The 19,804-nt window shown below is 54.7% G+C and overlaps 2 protein-coding genes across 2 annotated transcripts; both read right to left on the reverse strand.

Moving 5' to 3' along the window:
- Positions 1–8,990: 8,990 nt before the first annotated feature.
- Positions 8,991–11,698, reverse strand: LOC110476842 (uncharacterized). The gene has a single exon (XM_085560818.1). It carries the CDS (start codon positions 11,030–11,032, stop codon positions 10,196–10,198), a length of 837 nt encoding a protein of 278 aa, XP_085416944.1. The 5' UTR covers positions 11,033–11,698; the 3' UTR covers positions 8,991–10,195.
- A 921-nt stretch (positions 11,699–12,619) lies between these two features.
- Positions 12,620–17,151, reverse strand: LOC146765422 (uncharacterized). The gene is made up of 2 exons (XM_085560825.1): positions 15,040–17,151; positions 12,620–14,495 (listed from the first exon to the last, which is right to left on the reverse strand). The coding sequence occupies exon 2, from the start codon at positions 14,492–14,494 to the stop codon at positions 13,862–13,864; it is 633 nt and encodes a 210-aa protein (XP_085416951.1). The 5' UTR covers position 14,495; positions 15,040–17,151; the 3' UTR covers positions 12,620–13,861.
- Between the last annotated feature and the right edge of the window lie 2,653 nt (positions 17,152–19,804).

Consider the following 19,804-nt stretch of genomic DNA (forward strand, 5'->3'; position numbering starts at 1 on the left):
TGCCTGCCTGGATTTTGGGAGCCTCCCGAGGAAGGAGGATGCTCAAAGCTGTGATGGGGAAGCTCCGTGGGGTCGGGAGAGGCTTGGGAAGCCCTGGGGGTCTGGGGGCTGTGGGGTCCAGCAGGAAATGCTCTGGGGAGAGGTTTTTGGGATTTCTGCAAGATTGGGGTTCCCTGGGGATGGTCCCCCAGGGATGATCCCCCAGGGATGGTCCCCCAGGGATGATCCCCAGCCACCAGAGCATTCTGAAGGTTCAGGGGAACGCAGCTCTGGCACAAAGCCTGCATGAAATCCGTCGGGATCCTCCCAGTGGCACAGCAAACGCGAGTGAGGAGTTTGGAATCCGTGATCTCAGAGGTCTTTCCCAACCTCTCCCATCCCGTGGCTCTGAGTTTAGGGAAACACCAACGCCAGAGGGATTTAGGGAATGTGAGTCTTTATTCGGCCAGGCTCCGGAGGGCACCGGGGAGGTTTTGGGAGCCGCGGGGAGGTGGGAGGGTGCTGGGTTGTCAGAGCCCAGCACATCCCTCTGGCTGCCCTGGCTGCCTCCAGACCCTGGCAGGGGGCTCGCAGACCTTGGCACGAAGTCAAAACCACCTGTGGCTTCCATTTTAGCCCGTGGAAAAAGCTGACAAATCTCTGTGAGGAATTACAAGCCACAAGGGTTTGAGTAGTGTGGTAGTTGAATTAACACAAAGTGGAAAAAGTGGAATTTTGGGGTTTTTAGAATGGGATTCAGGGGGTACAAGATGGAGGGATTTGGGCGTGTCCTGGCCTTCTCCTAGTTGTCCTCCATGTCTTGGTGTGATGGTGACACTTTTCTGTTGGTTTAAGGTACAGACACACTGTCCAACATAGATGATAGGTATTGGCACAATATTATAAATATAATACACAGAGTTTTGGGTATAAAATGTAAATGCCACCTGAGACTGGGGACAGAATGCCATGGCCGACCTGCTGGACAGAGCTCAGCAGGTCAGAGAGAGAATGTTCTAGATAAGGAAAATAAACAACCTTGAGAAGCTGATCCTACACATTCAAACTTCTTTGGCTTCAGGGCTGGGAAACGAGGACTTTTACACTGCTGGGGTCATCCCGACACCCAGACCCCGAGACTGGGTGACCTGTGGGGGACACAGCAGCTGGCAGGGGCTGCTGGATGCCACCACCCCCATGGTCCCAGTGCCACCATTGTCCCGGTTGTCCCTGGGTCCCTGTCCCACTCTAAAGCCCTCCCCGTCCCTCAGCTGCTGTGCAGGATCCCGGAGCTCCTTCCTGGGATCCAGAGTAATTCCCAGAGGGAGGAATCCTTCCTGACCTCCCTTCCTGCATCCCAACCCCGACCCCGACCCCATCCCAGCTCCGCATCCTGCTCTGGGAAGTGATTCCCCAAAGGAGGAAAATCCACCTGCGCTGCCGGAGTTACCCGAGCGTGAGGGCAAAGCGAGAGCGGGGAATGAGGATCCCGGGGTAATATTTTGTCTCTTTAAGCCTGGTCTCACAAGCTCTCAGAGATAAACATCATACCCTTGATAGCTCAGCTACCTCAGGTGGCACAAAAGTAGCAGGATGGCTCCTGTGACAGTGATGGAAACAAAAAAATGCTAATAAAAAGCAAAATGAAAAAGCTCTTTACAGAGAAAAACCAAGTCAGTGCATGAGGTTCTTGCTCCTGCTAAAACACTTCACAAAAGCGATTTTCTTCTTTTGTTCTCTTTTTTTTCTAGAGAATTGCTTGTGGGACTTTTTGGCTTCTGTCCAACTGGCTACCCTTAAGTTTGAGGTGAGGTCCCCAAGGTCCTATGAGGTGTCTTTTAACCAAATTGAGGAGAGAAACATCAGGGCTTTTTTCCTTTTTGAGGAGACAAAGGGTAACTTTTTTACTCCATCAACAGGGGGCACGTTCCTACCCAGGGGTGGGAGCAGCTCTGCAGGGCTTGTTCCTCCTTTTTCGGGGAAATGAGACAGCTCCGTGTCATTGATCTGTCACTCCAACCCGAGTCCCGGGCTGTGTTTACGCTCCCTGACTCACTGCGATGGGTATCGCTCCGTTTTTATCTGTTTCCTGTGCCGCAGCAGCTGCTAATTGCCAGCCTCACCCGCCTGCAGTGGGTGCCTGCTTCTCCAAAGGCTCCTCTGCTCGGTCTTTGCTTGGTGAAGTTAAACCCAGGTTTAATTATAGCCCCTTCTGCTCCCAGAGCTTAATCCCTGCTCTGGAGCTGGCACCAGATAAAGCCAGGAATGATCCGGGTAAAAAAGAGGGGAAAGTGCTTTTCTTCTCCATGAGATCCCAGCCCTAAAACCCCATCCTGGCTCTGGAGAATGTTCTAGCCCTAAAACCCCATCCTGGCTCTGGAGAACCTCCTGGCTTTGGAGAACATTCCAGCCCTAAAACCCATCCTGGCTCTGGAGAACCTCCCAGCCCTAAAACTCCATCCTGGCTCTGGAGAACCTCCTGGCTTTGGAGAACATTCCAGCTCTAAAACCCATCCTGGCTCTGGAGAACGTTCCAGCCCTAAAACCCATCCTGGCTCTGGAGAACCTCCCAGCCCTAAAACCCATCCTGGCTCTGGAGAACCTCCTGGCTTTGGAGAACATTCCAGCCCTAAAACCCATCCTGTTTCTGGAGAACATTCCAGCCCTAAATCCCATCCTGTTTCTGGAGAACGTTCCAGCCCTAAAACCCATCCTGGCTCTGGAGAACCTCCTGGCTTTGGAGAACATTCCAGCCCTAAAACCCATCCTGTTTCTGGAGAACGTTCCAGCCCTAAATCCCATCCTGGCTCTGGAGAACCTCCCAGCCCTAAAACCCATCCTGGCTCTGGAGAACCTCCTGGCTTTGGAGAACATTCCAGCCCTAAAACCCATCCTGGCTTTGGAGAACATTCCAGCCCTAAAACCCATCCTGGCTCTGGAGAACCTCCCAGCCCTAAAACCCATCCTGGCTCTGGAGAACCTCCTGGCTTTGGAGAACATTCCAGCCCTAAAACCCATCCTGTTTCTGGAGAACGTTCCAGCCCTAAATCCCATCCTGGCTCTGGAGAACCTCCCAGCCCTAAAACCCCATCCTGGCTCTGGAGAACATCCTGGCTTTGGAGAACATTCCAGCCCTAAAACCCATCCTGGCTCTGGAGAACCTCCCAGCCCTAAAACCCATCCTGGCTCTGGAGAACCTCTTGGCTTTGGAGAACATTCCAGCCCTAAAACGCATCCTGTTTCTGGAGAACGTTCCAGCTCTAAAACCCATCCTGGCTCTGGAGAACATTCCAGCCCCAAGACCCATCCTGGGCTCCGGAGCGTAAGGAAACACCAACAGCAGAGGGATTTAGGGAATGTGACTCTTTATTGGGCACAGCCTGGGCAGCACCAGCCCAGCCCTTGCCAGGCTCCGGAGGGCACCGGGGAGGCTTTGGGAGCCTCCGGGAGGTGGGAGGGAGCCGGTCCTGGCGTGGCGCTTGCTGCCGGAGCTGGGACGAGGCGAGGGCCTCGCTGTCACTTCATCTTCTGCTGGGGCATCTGCAGCACCTGCTGCTGCTGCTGCTGCTGCTGCTGGCCCTGCATCTGCGGCTTCCCGTGGCAGCCGCCACCACCGGAGCTGTGGCAGCCGCCACCACCGGAGCTGTGGCAGCCGCCACCTCCCGAGCTGTGGCAGCCACCACCTCCCGAGCTGTGGCAGCCGCCGGAGCTGCCACCGGAGCTGTGGCAGCCCCCGGAGCTGCCCCCGGAGCTGTGGCAGCCGCCACCCCCCGAGCTGTGGCAGCCGCCGCTGCTCTGGCGCTGCTGCCGGTGGCACTGGTCCTTGTCCTGGCGGGAGCACATGGTGCTGTGCTGGGTGACCTGTGGGGACACAGCAGCTGGCAGGGGCCTTTCCTTCCCGCTCCTGCCCTTCCAAGCAGGAGGAATCCGGGTGTTCCTTTTCCCAGTCTCAGCCAGATCCCGTATTTCTGTTCAAAGCTTGCACTGGATCTTTTTCCCTCCTGGCATTGTCCTACCCAAGGTATTGGGACACCCAGACCGTGCCTGGATTTCCAAAGCCAGACCCAGCACGCCAAACCCTCCCTCCACATCCCCACCTCTGCTCCCTCCTCACCCACCCCAGAACAAATCCCAGCCCCGTTCCAGGTGTGGGGATCCAAACTCACCCTCCCCACCTGAAGGTTCTGGAGCCCCCCAGCTCTTACCTGAGCTGCTCGTGCAGGAAGAGATGAGGAGATGAGGGAATGAGACTTTTGGGGACAGGAGCACTTTTATACCCTCTCTGCACACCCCACCTGGAGAAGCCCCTCCCTGTCCCACAGCTCTGCCCGTTCATTTAATTCGCGGGTGGCTTTTTTTTTTTTTTTAATTTTTATGCCTCCCCATTCCTCGGGCTCCTGGGGTGACTCACCTGATCCACGCTGGGATTGCCTCCCCTTCTAGGTCGCCTTTCCTGTCCACAGAGCTTTAATTGCCGGCTCTGCCTGCGCGGGGCTGGGCTGGGGGAGCCGTGTGGGTGGCCCCGGTTTCCTCAGCTCCGGCTTGGTGTTGATCACACCCCGGGAGTGCTTTGGGTTCAGGGGGAGATGATGTCTCATCCCCAAACCACAACTTCCCTCCAGAATATCCTGAGGTTCCCTGGGCCTGCAACTCCCCTAAAAACCGAGATGGGCCTGGAAGTACCAAAAACAGCTTTGGGAAAGGAGAAAAGTCTGCTTTAGCAGGAATTCTCTCCATGATGGGCACCCGTGGGGGAATGTCCAGTGCTGCGTCCAGCTCTGGGCCCGCATGGCAAGAGGGGCTGGAGCGGGTCCAGAGAAGGGAATGAAGCTGGGGAAGGAGCTGGAGAGCTCCTGAGGGAGCTGGGGGGGCCCAGCCTGGAGAAAAGGGGGGTCAGGGGAAATTTTTCCCTCTGCACAACTCCCTGACAGGAGCAGGTTGGAATCAAGAGGAATTTTTTCCTGGAAAGGGCAGCCAGGCCTTGGAATGGGTTTGGAGTCGCTGTCCTTGGAGGTGTCCAAGGAAGGCCTGGCCGTGACCCTCTGGGCTGGGGACAGGGCACAGCTTGGACTTGATGGCCCTGGGGGCTTTTCCAACCTCAGGGATTTTGGGATTTGCCTGGAATCACCATTGGCTCATTCCTCTTAGAACTAATCAAAACACTGTGGGGCAATGAGGAAACTCCAACATTGCCATGAGGACCACAAGCAGCTGGAATTCTTATTTTTGGAAGGAATAAGCCCTGCCCTGGGTAACAATCAAGGATTAGCAAGGTGCTTAATTATGTGGTTGAGTCTCAGCCCGGGAACAATTCCGGGGCAGCCGTGCCATGGTTTTATTCCAGGTGAGCAGCTCTGGTGCTGCCAGAGGAGGAGGAGGAGGAGGAAGAGGAGGAGGAGGAGGAAGAGGAAGAGGAGGGATCCCACAGGAGCCCTTGGCCACACACAGCTGTGGGCAACTGGCAGACCCCCAGGACTTTCTCCAGAGCTGCAGGAACATCCTTTTTGCATTCTCCGTGATCCCCAATTAGCTCTTAATTGGCCAGCAAATCCCGGAGCTGTTCCAACAGGAATGCTCATGAGAGGCAATAATTTGGGATACTCCCTGTACCTTTCTGCTGTGTGGGCTGGGAATTCTTTAGGATCGTGGAGCTTGTTTGGCTCTTTTCTGTCACTGCTTATGGAAGACATTGCAATCATTAAACAGGAAGCAAAAAAAAAAGGCTAAAATCTGGATTTTCCCATTTCGGAGCTGCTGTGATTTTGTTGGTGTGAAAAGGCTTGGAAAACCCTGGGTGGAAAATATTTCCCTTCCTCCCAAGCTCTCCTGCCTTTGACTTGTCTTTGTCCATGTTGATTTTATGGTGGCCACGGGGAGATGGACACTGAGTGGTTCCTGCCATCCAAAACCCATCCGCATTTGCTGCTACCCAAAACAGAGGATTTTGGGAAAGGTGGGAGGACAGGGCAGGTGAGGGAACCAGGTGAGCAACCTGAAGCTTCTTTTGTGTTGCTAAACTTCTGCCACGATCTAGAACAGTGTCAGGACAAACTGTGCCTGGGTTTGGTCGCTGCTCCTCAATTGAGTTTTGTTCTGGCCTCAGCAGAAATGTGGTCAATGACCTCTGGGAAAAAAAACACTCAAAGGAATTTTTGGCTGTGTTCGTTTCCTCATGTTTTAATTGCTCTGAGTTTGTTCACAGTGGGCGCTTCTACATTTTGTGGTTGGCCACCTTAATGTGCCTTGGAAATGGGTTTTGGATTGGGGGGCTCAGGGCAAACTCCAGACTGGGACAAGGAGCCCCCACGAGCCGCCCCTGCCCCAGAACCAGGGAGTGAGCTGCTGCCTGCACCCCTTTCAGCAATGCCAGAAATTTCTGATCCTCCTGACACACTCGAGAACAATCTTATCACGGTAACATCCATTTCATGAGCGGCAATACCAGAGCAATAAATTACCCAATTCGTTTTAATTACAAGCTGAGAAGAAATTTAGCAGCTCGTTGTGTAAGGATGGAGCGACGCCCCTGGCAGGGCAATGCAGAGCTCTGGCAGGGCTGGGCACAGCCTTTCTAGAAAGGCTTGCTGGGGGTTTGCCACCACCGTGTGGAGGTACCTCCCCCAGGGACGGCGTTTTGGGGCCAAACAGCAAAAAAAAAAAGGGTTCTTTGTCTACAGGTTTTAATCCCTGCTCTGGAGCTGGCACCAGATAAAGCCAGGAATGATCTGGGTAAAAACCCCTAAAACCCCATCCTGGTCTGCCTCTCTGGCTCTGAAGAACGTTCCAGCCCAAAAACCCCATCCTGGGCTGTGTCCCTGGCTCTGGAGAATATTCCAGCCCTAAAACCCCATCCTGGGCTGTGTCCCTGGCTCTGGAGAACGTTCCAGCCCTAAAACCCATCCTGGGCTGTGTCCCTGGCTCTGGAGAATATTCCAGCCCTAAAACCCCATCCTGGGCTGCCTCTCTGGCTCTGGAGAACGTTCCAGCCCTAAAACCCCATCCTGGGCTGTGTTCCTGGCTCTGGAGAATGTTCCAGCCCAAAAACCCCATCCCGGGCTGCCTCTCTGGCTCTGGAGAACGTTCCAGCTCTAAAACCCATCCTGGGCTGTGTCCCTGGCTCTGGAGAATGTTCCAGCCCTAAAACCCCATCCTGGCTCTGGAGAACATCCCAGGTTTTTTGGCTCAAAACCTCTTGGAAATGATGGATTATGGCAGCTCAAATGTAGTCACAGACTGATCCGGACACAGCCGTGCCAGCGTGAGCAAAGCCTTTATTTCAGCACCCACAGAGCAGCTCAGGACAGGTTACAGGACACACCAGGGGAGGGGGAGGACACGTTGTCCTTGGAAATTGCTGGACACATGCAAAGCTTTCCAAACGTGGATCCAGGGCGTTCCTGTGGATCACCGGCAGCTGGTGGGGTGATCAGTTTTCTTTTGAGGATCCAAGGTAGGTGTTGCAGGAGACACCTCCAGAGACGGATCCTGTATTGGTCCCGTGGAATCCGGATCCACTGCTCCCATGGCTGCCAGATATGTTCTCGTGGCTAGTGCATCCGCCACTGCTCGTGTGGCTATTGGATCCTCCACTGCTTGCTTGGCTACTGGATCCGCCACTGGCTCCACCACTGCCCCCAGAGCAACGGGATTCTACGTGGTAGGACCGTTCCACATCCTTGCCCTGGCGGCGGAAGGGCATGGTTGGAGACCTGCTGGGGAAACTCATCCGTGAGTGAAGGCAATGAGCAGGGACACTGCACGGCTGCGTTGGATGGGACTTGGAGCACCCTGGGATGTGCTGCTGGCGGGGGAGGTGTCCCTAAAATCTGATTTTAAGGTCCCTTCTAACCCAACCCTTTCCATGATTCCATAATTCCATCATTCCACAGTTCTAAGCCAAGTTCTTGGGCGGGAGAAGAGTTACCACCGCACGTCTGCCCGTGGTGGCCTTTTGGGGCGAGCCTTGGTCTTGTCAGAGAGAAGTGAAAAGAGAAAAGCTGGACAGACTCCAGAGCAAGACACGCACAGCCCTCGGCCACCTGAGCCAGGAATTTTTTACGTTTTCCTGCTCGGCAGAAGGACTGAGATGGAGATAGGAGGTGGAAGAGAAGTGCCCAAGAGCTCAGGATTGGGGAGAAGCTGGAGAACTTTGGAAGAGCAAAAATCAGATGGGTCTGGACTCACCTGGATCAGGAGCTCGAGAGGAGACGCTGAGGAGATGCTGAGGAGAAACAAATGAGAGGAGATGCTGAGGAGAAGCGGGGAGCGAGGGCTTTTAAATGTGAATTGGACTTCTCTAGAAATGGGAGGGACCTGCTTGCTCAGCACCAGCGCACTTGGCTAAAGAACAGAGGATTTGGCTAATTAAAAGTTCCCCCCTCCACTGAGCAAATCAATATCCTAACATCCCTGTTGTTACTCCATAAAAATGTTCATTGTTCACCACGCCTGGGCTCCTGGGCAGGGCTGGGAGAGTTTGGGATGTTTTTTGCCACCTTTGATTGTGGCATTTACCTGTTCCTTGTGCCCAAATTCTGAATTGAGATGGGACGGATAAAAGGTGGGAAGGTGGGGCTGCAAAGGAAACTCAGAAATAAAAGAGAAAGAGAGCAAAAAAGGCTGTGGTGGTGAGTAGTAAAAAAATAAACATAATTGGTCAGGGCATAGCATCAAAGAAACACCAAAAATTCTGAATAAAGTCAGCAAAGAAGCACTAAAACCAGTGTTGGGATTTTTCAAGCCATTCATTTCTTTACTTAAATGTTTTCAACCCAAACAGAAGGAATTTAAAGCCCCATAGGATGTGGAAAACGTCCTGGTAGGAGTGAGAGGACATTAGGATCTGTCTCTTCAATGCTCTGCTTTGGGGACAAAAGTGTCTTTCTGTCCAGGCCTGATCTCCTGCAGGGCTCTAGAGACCACTGTGAAATTAAAAAAAACCCCAAAAACCGGATTGAATGAAAATAAAACACAGGGTCCAGGAGACTCCTCGGTCCCCAGGAGAGCTGATTCACTGGACCTGATAGATGAGGAAATCCGATTTCACAAACACTGGGGAAATGGAAATCCTTGTGAAGCTCGTTATTCATGATTAATTACAGACTTGATTCCGTGGATGGGGATAAACGTGTTCCATTGTTCATCTCAGGGATGGAGACAAACACCTGAGCAGGGCCCGGGGGCACCTGGGCCCATGAAGGAGCAGGACTGTGCTCACCCTACAGCGGTCTCTGCATCCCTTACAAAGCTCCTGCTCCTTGGAGAGGCATCCCTGGATCCACGGGGACCATTCTGAGCAAGAAATGGTTTTTTTGGGGTCATTTGTTGGATTTTTGAGGGAATTGCCTTTGCAGAGGTTGGCGAGGGAGGCTTGGGGCGGTGTCAATCTCCACCCCGAAAACCCCCGTCCTACACCTGCTTTGGCTTCTTTCCCTTTTCCTGCAGCAGAAATCCCCACCTGTGACGCTGGGAAAGTGGCTGATGGTGCCAGGAGGGGATGGAGGCCCTCGCCCGGGCTGGGGAGGTGCCAGGAGCTCCGGGCACGCGGTGCCGTGACTCACAGCGGCTCCCAGAAATCCTCCTGGGGTCTCCTCTCCCAGCCCTACCAGACCCTACCAGGAGTGTGGGGCCTTTCAGCCTGTTAGAGCCATTCCCAAATCCTCTTTCTGCCTTTTTTCCCCAGGGCTTTTTTTGGAGGTTTTTGGTGACAATCCAGCTGCAGCCGTGGGCTTGCGGTCCCAAACTGACGCCTCTGCTTTCTTCCTCTCTGGTGAAATGTGGATTTTTCTTACACAACCTTATTAATATTTAATTACCTCCTTGCATAAACAGTCCGTGATGAAAACTGTTACTTTACCAAGCAGGAAACTGCCTGACGTGGGAATGAGGAGCCACCAGGTGGAACCAACCCGGAGTCTCCTGGTGAGGGCGGGTGAGGCCGCTGCAAGCCCAGCTTTGGCCACCAGAAGGACCAGGAGCCACTCAGACGGATGAGGAGATAAAAACACGGATGCCAGGAGGGTTTGAGCCAACATTTTTTATTGCCTCCACGTCTGCTGTGAAATGAAGAGCATTTTAAATTTCACAGCATCAGCGGGTCACGACTTGGGAGCGCATTACAAGCAGGGGGACAGAGCAGAGATCGGTGACGACGCAGGACATGGCTGGGGGGGAACAGGGACAAGTTCACTTTGCTTCCCCTCACTCCTCACGTCCTTTATTTCATCTTCCGAGCTGGCACTTTGCAGATCTGCTTCTGCTGCTGGCGGGGGATGCCCTTGGCCACGGGCACACAGCCCTGCTGGATCGGAGGGGGACGGGGACAGGGACAGGTCTGCACTGGGATGCTCTGCACTGGTGGGGGACAGCACTGCACTGGTTGGGGACAGCACTGCACTGGTGGGGGACAGCTCTGCACTGGGATTCTCTGCACTGGTTGGGGACAGCTCTGCACTGGTGGGGGACAGCACTGCACTGGTGGGGGACAGCTCTGCACTGGGATTCTCTGCACTGGTGGGGGACAGCTCTGCACTGGGACGCTCTGCGTGGCCGTCCCACAGCACGGCTTCCCACCCTGGGCCACTGATCCCTGGCACCTCTCGGAGCACACGGACCTCCCGTAGCCCTGGCACCCCCCGGAGCCCCCGTAGCTGTACGTGGGTCTCCTGACACAGCTGCCACCCCCTCCGTGGCACGAGCCCGAGGAGCCCTGGCACCTCTCGGAGCACACGGACCTCCCGTAGCCCTGGCAGCCCCCCGAGCCCCCATAGCTGTACGTGGGTCTCCTGACGCAGCTGCCACCCCCTCCGTGGCACGAGCCCGAGGAGCCAGCGTAGCCGTGGCAGCGCTCGGCGCAGCGGGGCTGCCGGTAGCCGTAGTGGCGGTAGTCGTGGCCCCTCATGCCCTCCGCGCCCTCGCCGTGGCAGCCCGAGGAGCAGCACGTGGCGTAGCCGTAGCGGAAGGGCGTGCGCCGCGTGTCCAGCCAGGAGCCCGAGGGATCGTACCAGGTGGAGTTGAGGTTGAAGTAGGATTCTCTTCCGGAGGAGTAAATCATGTCGGGGCTGTGGGGAGAAACCTGGAAAAGAGATGGGTTGGTGTCAGCATCTCCTCTGATCGATTTAATTTCCTGTGGGGTTTATCCTGAGGGCCTGGATCTGGAGGAAATTCCTGCGGTTGCCCAAGGCTGGTTAGATTGCATCCAAATTGCATCCAAACCCTCCTTCTCACCTTCCCTTTCCGATTTTTCACCTCCAAGAACAAAACCAACCGCAAGGCACCACCACATGTGGCAGCACCGCTGTAAATCCCACCCCCAGGTCCCTCAAGAGCTTCTCCAGTGGCAGAGCATGGTCTGAAGGTCCAGGTGTGACCTCCCAAATCCAAACCCCCATCCAAGAAGAGATGAGCCTCACCAGGTCTCAAATGAAGCCAGGCGCTGCCCAGGGGAGCAGAATGTGAGAGGCCAAGGGGCCGAGGGCTTTTATAGAGCTCTGAATGTTCCCCTGAAGGTGAAACACACGGCAGGAACGAGGATTAAATTATTTATTGGCAAAACATCTCCGCCATTTGGATGCTGTTCCCGGCGCCTGGCATGTTGTGCTTGACTCACCATTTCTGATAAGCATCTTTTAATTATAACATCGGTCCCCAGCGGGGCACATAAAAGTCTGAGATGGCCTAAGCCCCACTTTGGCTGGGTGAGACAGGCAATAAAGGACTTATTCACCCTCTGCAGGGGTGACCTGTGAGTCAGGAGCGGTGATGGCACCGCTCTGACCCTCCCCTCCTGCTGCCCGTGAGGAGCATCTCCAGCTGAAGCACGAGCAGGTGATGGGAAGAGCCAGCTCAGAGTCACCAAAAGCAAATTGTGCCCGTCGGTTTCCGTGATGAAGGGCTTGGCTCTGGGCACGAGGGAGCGAGGGCGGGCAGGGCCTGACACGGCTTTTCCAGGGAATTTCTGGCTGCCTCATTCCTGGAAGTGTCCAAGGCCAGGCTGGCCAGGGCTGGGATGGTGGAAGGTGTCCATGGGAGTTGCAGTGAGATGATCCCTAAGGTCCCTCCCAACCCAAACCATTCCGTGATTGTTTCTCCTCCATTGCTGCATTCCAGACTTGCCTTTCCTCTCACCCCCAAGTTGGTTTTTTGAGGTCCTTTCCAACCCAACCCATTCCATGATTCTGTTTCTCCATTTCTGCATTCCAAACTTGCCTTTCCCCTCACCCCCAAGTTGGTTTTTTGAGGTCCTTTTCAACCCAACTCATTCCATTATTCTGTTTCTCCTCCATTTCTGCATTCCAAACTTGCTTTTCCCCTCACCCCCAAGTTGGTTTTTTGAGTTTCCTCCCAACCCAAACCATTCCACAATTCCATGGTTCTGCCCCAACTTCTGCAAGGTTTTTGGCGCAGTCTCCGACAGCAGCCTCAGGGTTAAACTGGTGGAGACTTGGACTGGGTGGATGAAAAAGGAGCTGATTCTGGTGCTGGTGATGTTTAACACCTTCATTAAAACCCTGAATTATGTGATGGACTTGGAAAATCCTCAAATTGGGGTGTGGGGCTGGAATTCTGAAGGAACAGGTCCATGTCTGGGATGGGGTAACTGGGATGGGGTAACTGGGATGGGGTAACTGGGATGGGTAACTGGGATGGGTAACTGGGATGGGTAACTGGGATGGGAGGGCTGGTGAAAAGCAGCTCGGAAGAGAAACTGGACCAAATCAGACCTGGAAGCGAGGGCTGAGCTGGCCCTTGGTCTGTGGGCCCTGAGTCACCGTGCTGGGAACTGGGAAAAGGTTGGGAAGAAAATGCCTAATAAAAAAAGGTTTCTGCCTGAAGGTAAATTCCACAGGTAAGTGTTTTCTTTTTTTTATTTATCTAGTGATTTTTTATTTGGCTAGAATTAGACACGAGAGAAATAAATTGTTGTGGTGAAGAAAACGAGGATTGAATTTCCTTTTTTTCCTTCCCAGCTCTCAGCGGTGGCTGTGTGAGGACACGCCCGGGCGATGCCGAGACAACACAAAGGAATTAAGTTATTTCTTTTCATGCACTTTGCGGGAGGCTTTTCGGGCAAAGTGAGGAGAAGGAGCAGGTTATCCGTGTGCCTGCACCTTCCTGCAGGAGCGAAAAGGCATCCCCGGCATGCACAGCCACCCCTCCCGTGCCGGGCCACGCGCTCATTATCATAATTAACATGTAAATGAGGATGCCCTCCCCATGCCCTGCTTCCATCCAGGGGATGAAGGTGCTGGCCCGGCCGCAGAGCAGATGTTGGTGCCCGGATCTGCCCATCCCGAGCTCCCGGGGTGGGTAAATCCCGGTGGGGAGGATTTTCCAGCTCCCAGCCTGGAGAAATCCCTGCGGGCAGAGCTGAAACCCTCCCGTGTGAGCCCTGACTGATTTAAGTGTACGAATTTCCTCGCCGGGGTTTTAATGGCTTTCGACATCTTCTCGTTGTAATGTCGGTGATGCTTGCGGGGGCAAGAAAGAGAGGAACCGATGGTTTGCTAAACATTTTTCAACTTTATTCTTGAATACAGGGGGAGGAGATAAAGTTGCAGGAGTCCGTGGTGCTCCTGGCCGTCACAGTGGCTCCTTTTTTCCTCTTAAAGACCCGGAGCTGCTTCCAAACAACCGTGAAAGCACAGCCCGGTGAAGCCCGGGAGAGCAGATCCCTCTGCTGCTGCCCAGAGAGAGCCAAAGCCCGGCAGAGGAGGACACCCCGAGTTTAAAGTGTCGGTGCTGGGGCCAAGCAGGGGATGGCAGACCCCAAATCTGATGTGCAAAGAGCAGCAGCCAGCCCGGAGCGGCGCTGGGAGCATCCCTGGGGCCCGGGGGGCGAATCCCCCCCGAGCGGGCAGGAGCTGGGGAGGGGTCCCCGGGCTCAGTTCTTCACGCAGAGCGGCACCAGCGTGACCTGCTTGTGCTGCTGGTGCTGGCCGGGCTGCGGTGGCAGGGGGCCGGCGGGGCAGCAGCGCTGGGCGGGCCGGGGGCAGCCGGGCACGGGCCGGGGGCAGCAGGGCACGGGCCGGGGGCAGCGCTGGATGCAGGGGCAGCGATGCTGCAGCGGCAGCGGCTGCAGGACCACCGGGGGCTCCTCATCCTGCTCGGGGCACTGCTCCAGCCGCCGGCGGGGCTTCCCGCAGGAGTCGCGCTCCGGGCACGGCGGGCACGGGCGGTGCTGCTCCAGCGGCCGGCGGCGGATCTTCACGGGCGGGGGGCACACGGGGGGCACCGGGCTCACCTCCACCCGCCGCCGGGGCTTGCAGCTCGGCGGGGCTGGGCAGCAGGAGGGCCGGGGCGGGCACAGATCGCCGGGCTGGCAGCCCCGGGGCGGGCTCTGGCTGGAGCCCTCGGTGTCGTGGCTGAGGCTGCCGGGGTTGGGGCAGATCTCGGGGGGGTTGGGGCAGATCTCGGGGGGGTTGGGGCAGATCTCGGGGGTGTCGTGGCTGCCGTGGCCGCAGCCCGAGCGGTGCTGGCACAGGTCGTGGTCGGTGCCGCCTTTGTGGTGCAGCATCCTAGGGCAGAGATCACAGAAGCGGGAAGTTATCGAGGGTGGGAAAGAATTCCAGGGTCATCCAGTCCAGCCTGTGATGGACCAACATCGCCCAGCCCAGAGCACCGAGTGCCACGTCCAGGAATTCCTTGGGCACCTCCAGGGATGGGCACTCCAAGCCTCCCTGGGCAGCCCCTGCCAAGCCCTGACCGCCCTTTCCAGGAGGAAATCCCCCCGAGTCCAGCCCGAAACTGCTTCTCTCCTGTTCCCTGGGAGCAGAGCCCGACCCCCGCTGCTGTCCCCTCCTGTCAGGAGCTGTGCAGAGCCCCAAATTCCCCCTGAACCTCCTTTTCTCCAAGCTGAGCCCCCCAATTCCCTCGGGAGCTGCTTCTCCCATGACTCACAAATCCTTTGAGGGTGACCAAGCCCTTGGGCATAAACAACCTTGGAAACAGCAAAGAAAACACCGACGCCTTTTTTTTCTTCTTCTTCTTTTTTTTTTTTTTTTTTTTCCTTTTTTGCTATTTCCAATGGGAAACGGGGGAATCTGAGAGAAACCAACTCACCCTGCGAGCAGAAACGGACGGGCTGAGCAGGGAGTCGAGTCCTGAGGACAGAGCTGGGGCTGAAAGCTTTTATACGCGGCCGAGCTCTCCTGGGAATGAGGCACGTCCTGGGAATGAATAGCTGAGCACTGAGGCCGCTGCCGTGTGTGTGTGTGTGTGTGTGTGTGTTTTTTGTTCCTGGAACTCGCTGTCGGGTTAATCAGCCACAATTAGCGCCTGGCCCGGTGTGGCCAGCGCTCTGCAGAGGCAGTGCCCATTATCCCATTAGTTCTGGCCCTGCTCGGATGGGCTCCTGGCTCGGGTTAGTCACACGGATCCCGGGCGCGGATACCTGGGATGCCGCGGTGCTGAGTGATGCGCCCAGCAGGGGACTCGGGTGGCGGTGGGAAAACCACAGGGAGGTCCAGGAGTCCTCCAGAGGAAGAGGAGGGAATCCAGGGTGGCCCCAGCACCGCGAGGAGCGGCGGGTGCCGCTCCTGTGGGTGACTGGGAGATGGGAATCCGGGATCCCTACGGGCACCGGGCACGGGGGGACAGTGGCAGGCTGGGCATGGGGCGTTTGGAGCTTTATTCCCTGATTTAAATGGGTTTAATTCGCTCCCAAGTGCGGAGCATCTTGGCTACAGCGCGGAAAAGACTTTTATGTGTGGAAAGTCTGGAATGGGGACACCAGAGGAGCGATGACCTCACACAGAAACAATTCCAGGCTCTGCCAAGCGCCCTGTCCACCTTTCTGGCATTTTTGCTTTGATTCACACTCCGTGGAGCTGCTCCGTTTTGCATTTCTGTGGCCGAGACATTTTTTAAGTACCAGGAAAATTCTTCTCCCAAGAACCCCCCGGGGCTCCGAAGGCATTTCCATGTGGAGTAAGGGATGCTCAGAGCTCCGTCCAGTGGAATTTGGGTTTGAATCACTGGGAAAAGCATCCGCAGAATTCGGGGGTGTGGCTCCACGGCTGTGCTGGCACCTGACAGGGCTCTGCTGTAATTTATTCCAGAGCTACAGGAGAAGTGGAATTGCCTGGCAGGAAGCCATGGGATTTGTGCAGAAAGGTAAAAAAGACCTCGGGATCTGTTAGGGCCAAACAGGATTTTACATTTAGAACTCATTGCCAGAGTCCCAAGTTTCTGCTGGATTTGGATTTTTTTTTCAATTTTAGAGAAGTTTTGGAGCCACTTCCCTTCCCGAGGATTTCACAAATCCCCAAGTGTGAATATTGAATTTCGGATCTGGTCTCTTAAAGTTTCCCACATTTTAATAGAACCCAGAAAAAATGGCTCAGTGTTTCTGGATCCTTCAGGCTGCACCTAAATCTCATCAGCCTGGGCTAGTGGGTGGTGTCCCTGTCCACAGCAGGGGATGGCACTGGACGAGCTTTAAAGTCCCTTCCAACCTGAACCATCCTATTTAATAAATATTTAATTGATCTATAATCAAGATTTAATTGGTTGATTTAATCAATTTAAGAACCCTCCTTTAAAGCTCAGCAAATTCTCTGGGAAGATTCAAATTAGGAAAAAGAGACCTCCAGCTCTGGCTTTAGGACCGCAGAGATGCTTTGGCTGTGAACTGGATCTCAAATCAGCAGGAGAAAGATGGAATTAAACTGATGCTCCTCCTGCTGAGGTGACATTTTTCACTTGCAAGTCCCGTTTTCCCCCAGGTGAGCATCGGCCCAAGGAGTTCACCAGGTACACCGGGCGTTGTCGATGTGGAATGCCAAACATGCAAAATTAATTACATTAATCAATTAGGCAAATGCTAAACACATCCCACACTACTGTTCAAGGGATAAAGAGAAATGAATAAACATAACCCAGTAGTTTGCAGGATCAGAAGTTATAAATTTTATTGGCTTTCATGGCTAATTGGGGATTAAAGAGAGAGAAGGGAGAAGGAGACAGCACCGAACATCCCATCACCAAGAGGGGAAGGAAGAGCAGCGCCAGAAACTCGCTGGGCAGCGGCTCCAGGGCGCAGCCAAGCACCTGGGCACTAAAGGCAGCAAAAAGAGAAGTTCTCAGCATCCAAGCACAGCAGGAAGAGCGTCTGGGCTGGGATCCACGTCCACATCCACGTCCACATCCGTGTCCGAGCCGGGCACCGCCGGGCGAGCTCAGTTGCCGCCGCAGCAGCCGCCGCAGCAGCCGCCGTTGTTGTTGCTGCTGATGGTGTAGCAGCAGGACGTGGGCATGCAGCAGGACTGCATGGGCATGCAGCAGGGGCTGCAGCACTGCATGGGGCTGCAGCACATGGGGGTCTTGCAGCAGCGGGGGCTGCTGTAGCAGCACACGGTGTAGTTATTCCCGCCGCCGCATCCGCAGCATCCGTTGGGCATCTTGGGGGTGGTGGGAGCTGGGAGGAGCAGAGAGAGGCTGTGAGGGGGAGCAGCAGGTTTGGGAGCAGGGGTGAATTTGAGGCTCCGGTCATTCATTCCCTGCTGGGGCTTCAAGGAGGCCAAGCCCAGGCGTGTGCTGTTCGGAAATTGTGCCCGCAGCTCTGGGTTTTTCCCGTGGTGCAGGTGCCCAGCGACTCATTCTGGTGTCTCAGAAAGAGCAGACCAGCACTGAGCTCTCACTCTGGGCCTTTCTGGAATATTCTCCATGCCCCTCCCCTGCCTGGCCCAGCTGATACCCCCAGAGCCTCCCCAAACATTCCCAGGTCATTCCCAGAACTCCTCGTGCAGAGTTTGTAAAACCCCGACGCCCGAGCCCCATCCCAGATCCCCAGCAATGCCTGGATCTGCTATAAGACATCCAAAATTCCATTTTGGGAGGTGAAGGAAGGATCAGAAGTTCTCACTTACCCTGCTGAAGAGTGAGGAGAGCTGAAGGAGGAGAAGACGAGCGAATGAAACGAGCTGGGCCCGGAGCCCTTTTATACTCCCTGCCATCCTTCCTCCTGGAAGTGAGACAGCCATTCACCATTCCAGCTTCCCTGTTTATCCATCCAAACCCATATTTTTTAGCCATAGGTGTCTCCTGGAATTTGCATTTTGCCTCATTACCGGCGATCACCACGCTTGTTCTGCCTCGTCACGGTTTAGCCTGGAGATAATCAAAGGGCTGCCATGAATTTGGATGAATTTGTCCTCCCCACAACCTTGCGAGGGAGCCAAAAAATGTGGCCTCGTATCTGCTGGACGGAGATGTTCCGGGCCTGACTCAGCAGCAGCTGGTGCTGAATCAGTGCGGGAGCCCAGCCCCGGAATCGTGCCGGTCGTTCCGTCGGGATGGCGTTTGGGACAAATTGGGAAAACGTCAGGAAAATGGGGGTGTTTGTTCCCGGTCACTGGACGTGCACGTGAGGAGGTGAAATAGTGTTTTACAGGGTAAATGTAACAGAATAGAAACCCATTGAGATTTAAGTGAAATGTGCTGCTTTGGATTATTATTATGCTAGCATAGGTAAAATGTGATGGTTAGTCTCCAGCTCTGTGCTCTTGTAGAAACTGTCTCAGCTGAGGAGAAAAAATGCGAATTTCCAAGCTGAAGAGATAAGAGAGGCACCTTAAGCTTTGAAATGAAAAGAAAAAAATCCAAAGCTGAGTCTGCAAAAGATGAGCAAAGTGACCAGAGAGTTCTCGGTACAAGGACTGCTGTCTGTACAAGGACTAATTGCAAGCTATGATGTGAAAGCAGTGAAATGAATATTCATGAACCTATTGTGAAATTCTATGCATATGCACTAGAAGAAAAAAAAAATTGAGAGTTCTCAGGGGGGCACATGTCCTTTAAAAAGGGAACATACAACTTTTACAAAGTTGTGGAGTTTGATTTATTTTTCTGCAATTCAGAGGGAGCAAGGGGTCTTTGGGATGTCTGGGGCTCAGTCACCCGCACGTGACTCCGTGCAAATCCATTTTGGAATGGTTTGGGTTGGAAAGGACCTTAAAGATCATCCAATTCCACCCCACAGCCATGGGCAGGGACACGTTCAGGCTGCTCAGAGCTCCATCCAGCCTGTCCTTGGACACTTCCAGGTTTGGGAAGTTCTCGCTTTATTTATTAACTTTTATTCCTAGTAGTATTTTTATTAATATTTAAGTTCAAAGGTTAAGGGGCAGCTCTGCCTGTGCAAGAGGCAGCACAAGGGACGGTGGCTTCAGGACTGGGTGTGGGGCACCCAAATCAACATTTCCCTCTGCAGCCTCCCCTGGATCCAGCTGAAGTCCAGCTGGGTCCTGGAATCCTGGCCCTGAGCAGGGATGGAGGGTTTGGAGTTGGTGCAGGACCCTCTGAGGGTGTTGGAAGGGGAGGGAGCCCAGAATGAACCAAAAGTGAGGAGATCGAGGTGGAAGAGAAGGGCCCAGCACAGAAACTGCTCCTCACCGGGCTGGTGGAGCTGAATGAGAGGCCGGGACTCAGGAGACTTTGTTGAGGTGAAAAAAATTTTCTGTGAGGGAGAGAGGAAGGGAGGGACATCAAGGTAAGGCAGAGCCTTGGGCAGCGGAACCCTGGCAGGAGCACCGGGGAGGAATTTTGGGAGGAATTTTTTCACGGGTGTGAAATTGCAGCTCTCAGTTGAAGACCTCGCCACATTATCTTGAGAGCTGCCTAATGAGAGGATGGTGGATCCTGCCTGGCCAGTTCCCTGCTCCTGCCTGACATCCCCAGGGATCCCGGGGCTGCTCAGGAGAGGGGTCGGCCCAGGTGAGCTGGGGCCAGCCCCGAGGACGGTGACAAGGACCTTGCTTTGTTCTCTGTGCAGTGCAAAGGGGAGCAGACGGAGATTTTAGAGCTGTTTCACCCCTGCAGGAAATGC

The sequence above is a fragment of the Lonchura striata genome, chromosome 25, assembly GCF_050655825.1.
Source record: "Lonchura striata isolate lonStrDom1 chromosome 25, ASM5065582v1, whole genome shotgun sequence".
NCBI lineage: Eukaryota > Metazoa > Chordata > Aves > Passeriformes > Estrildidae > Lonchura > Lonchura striata.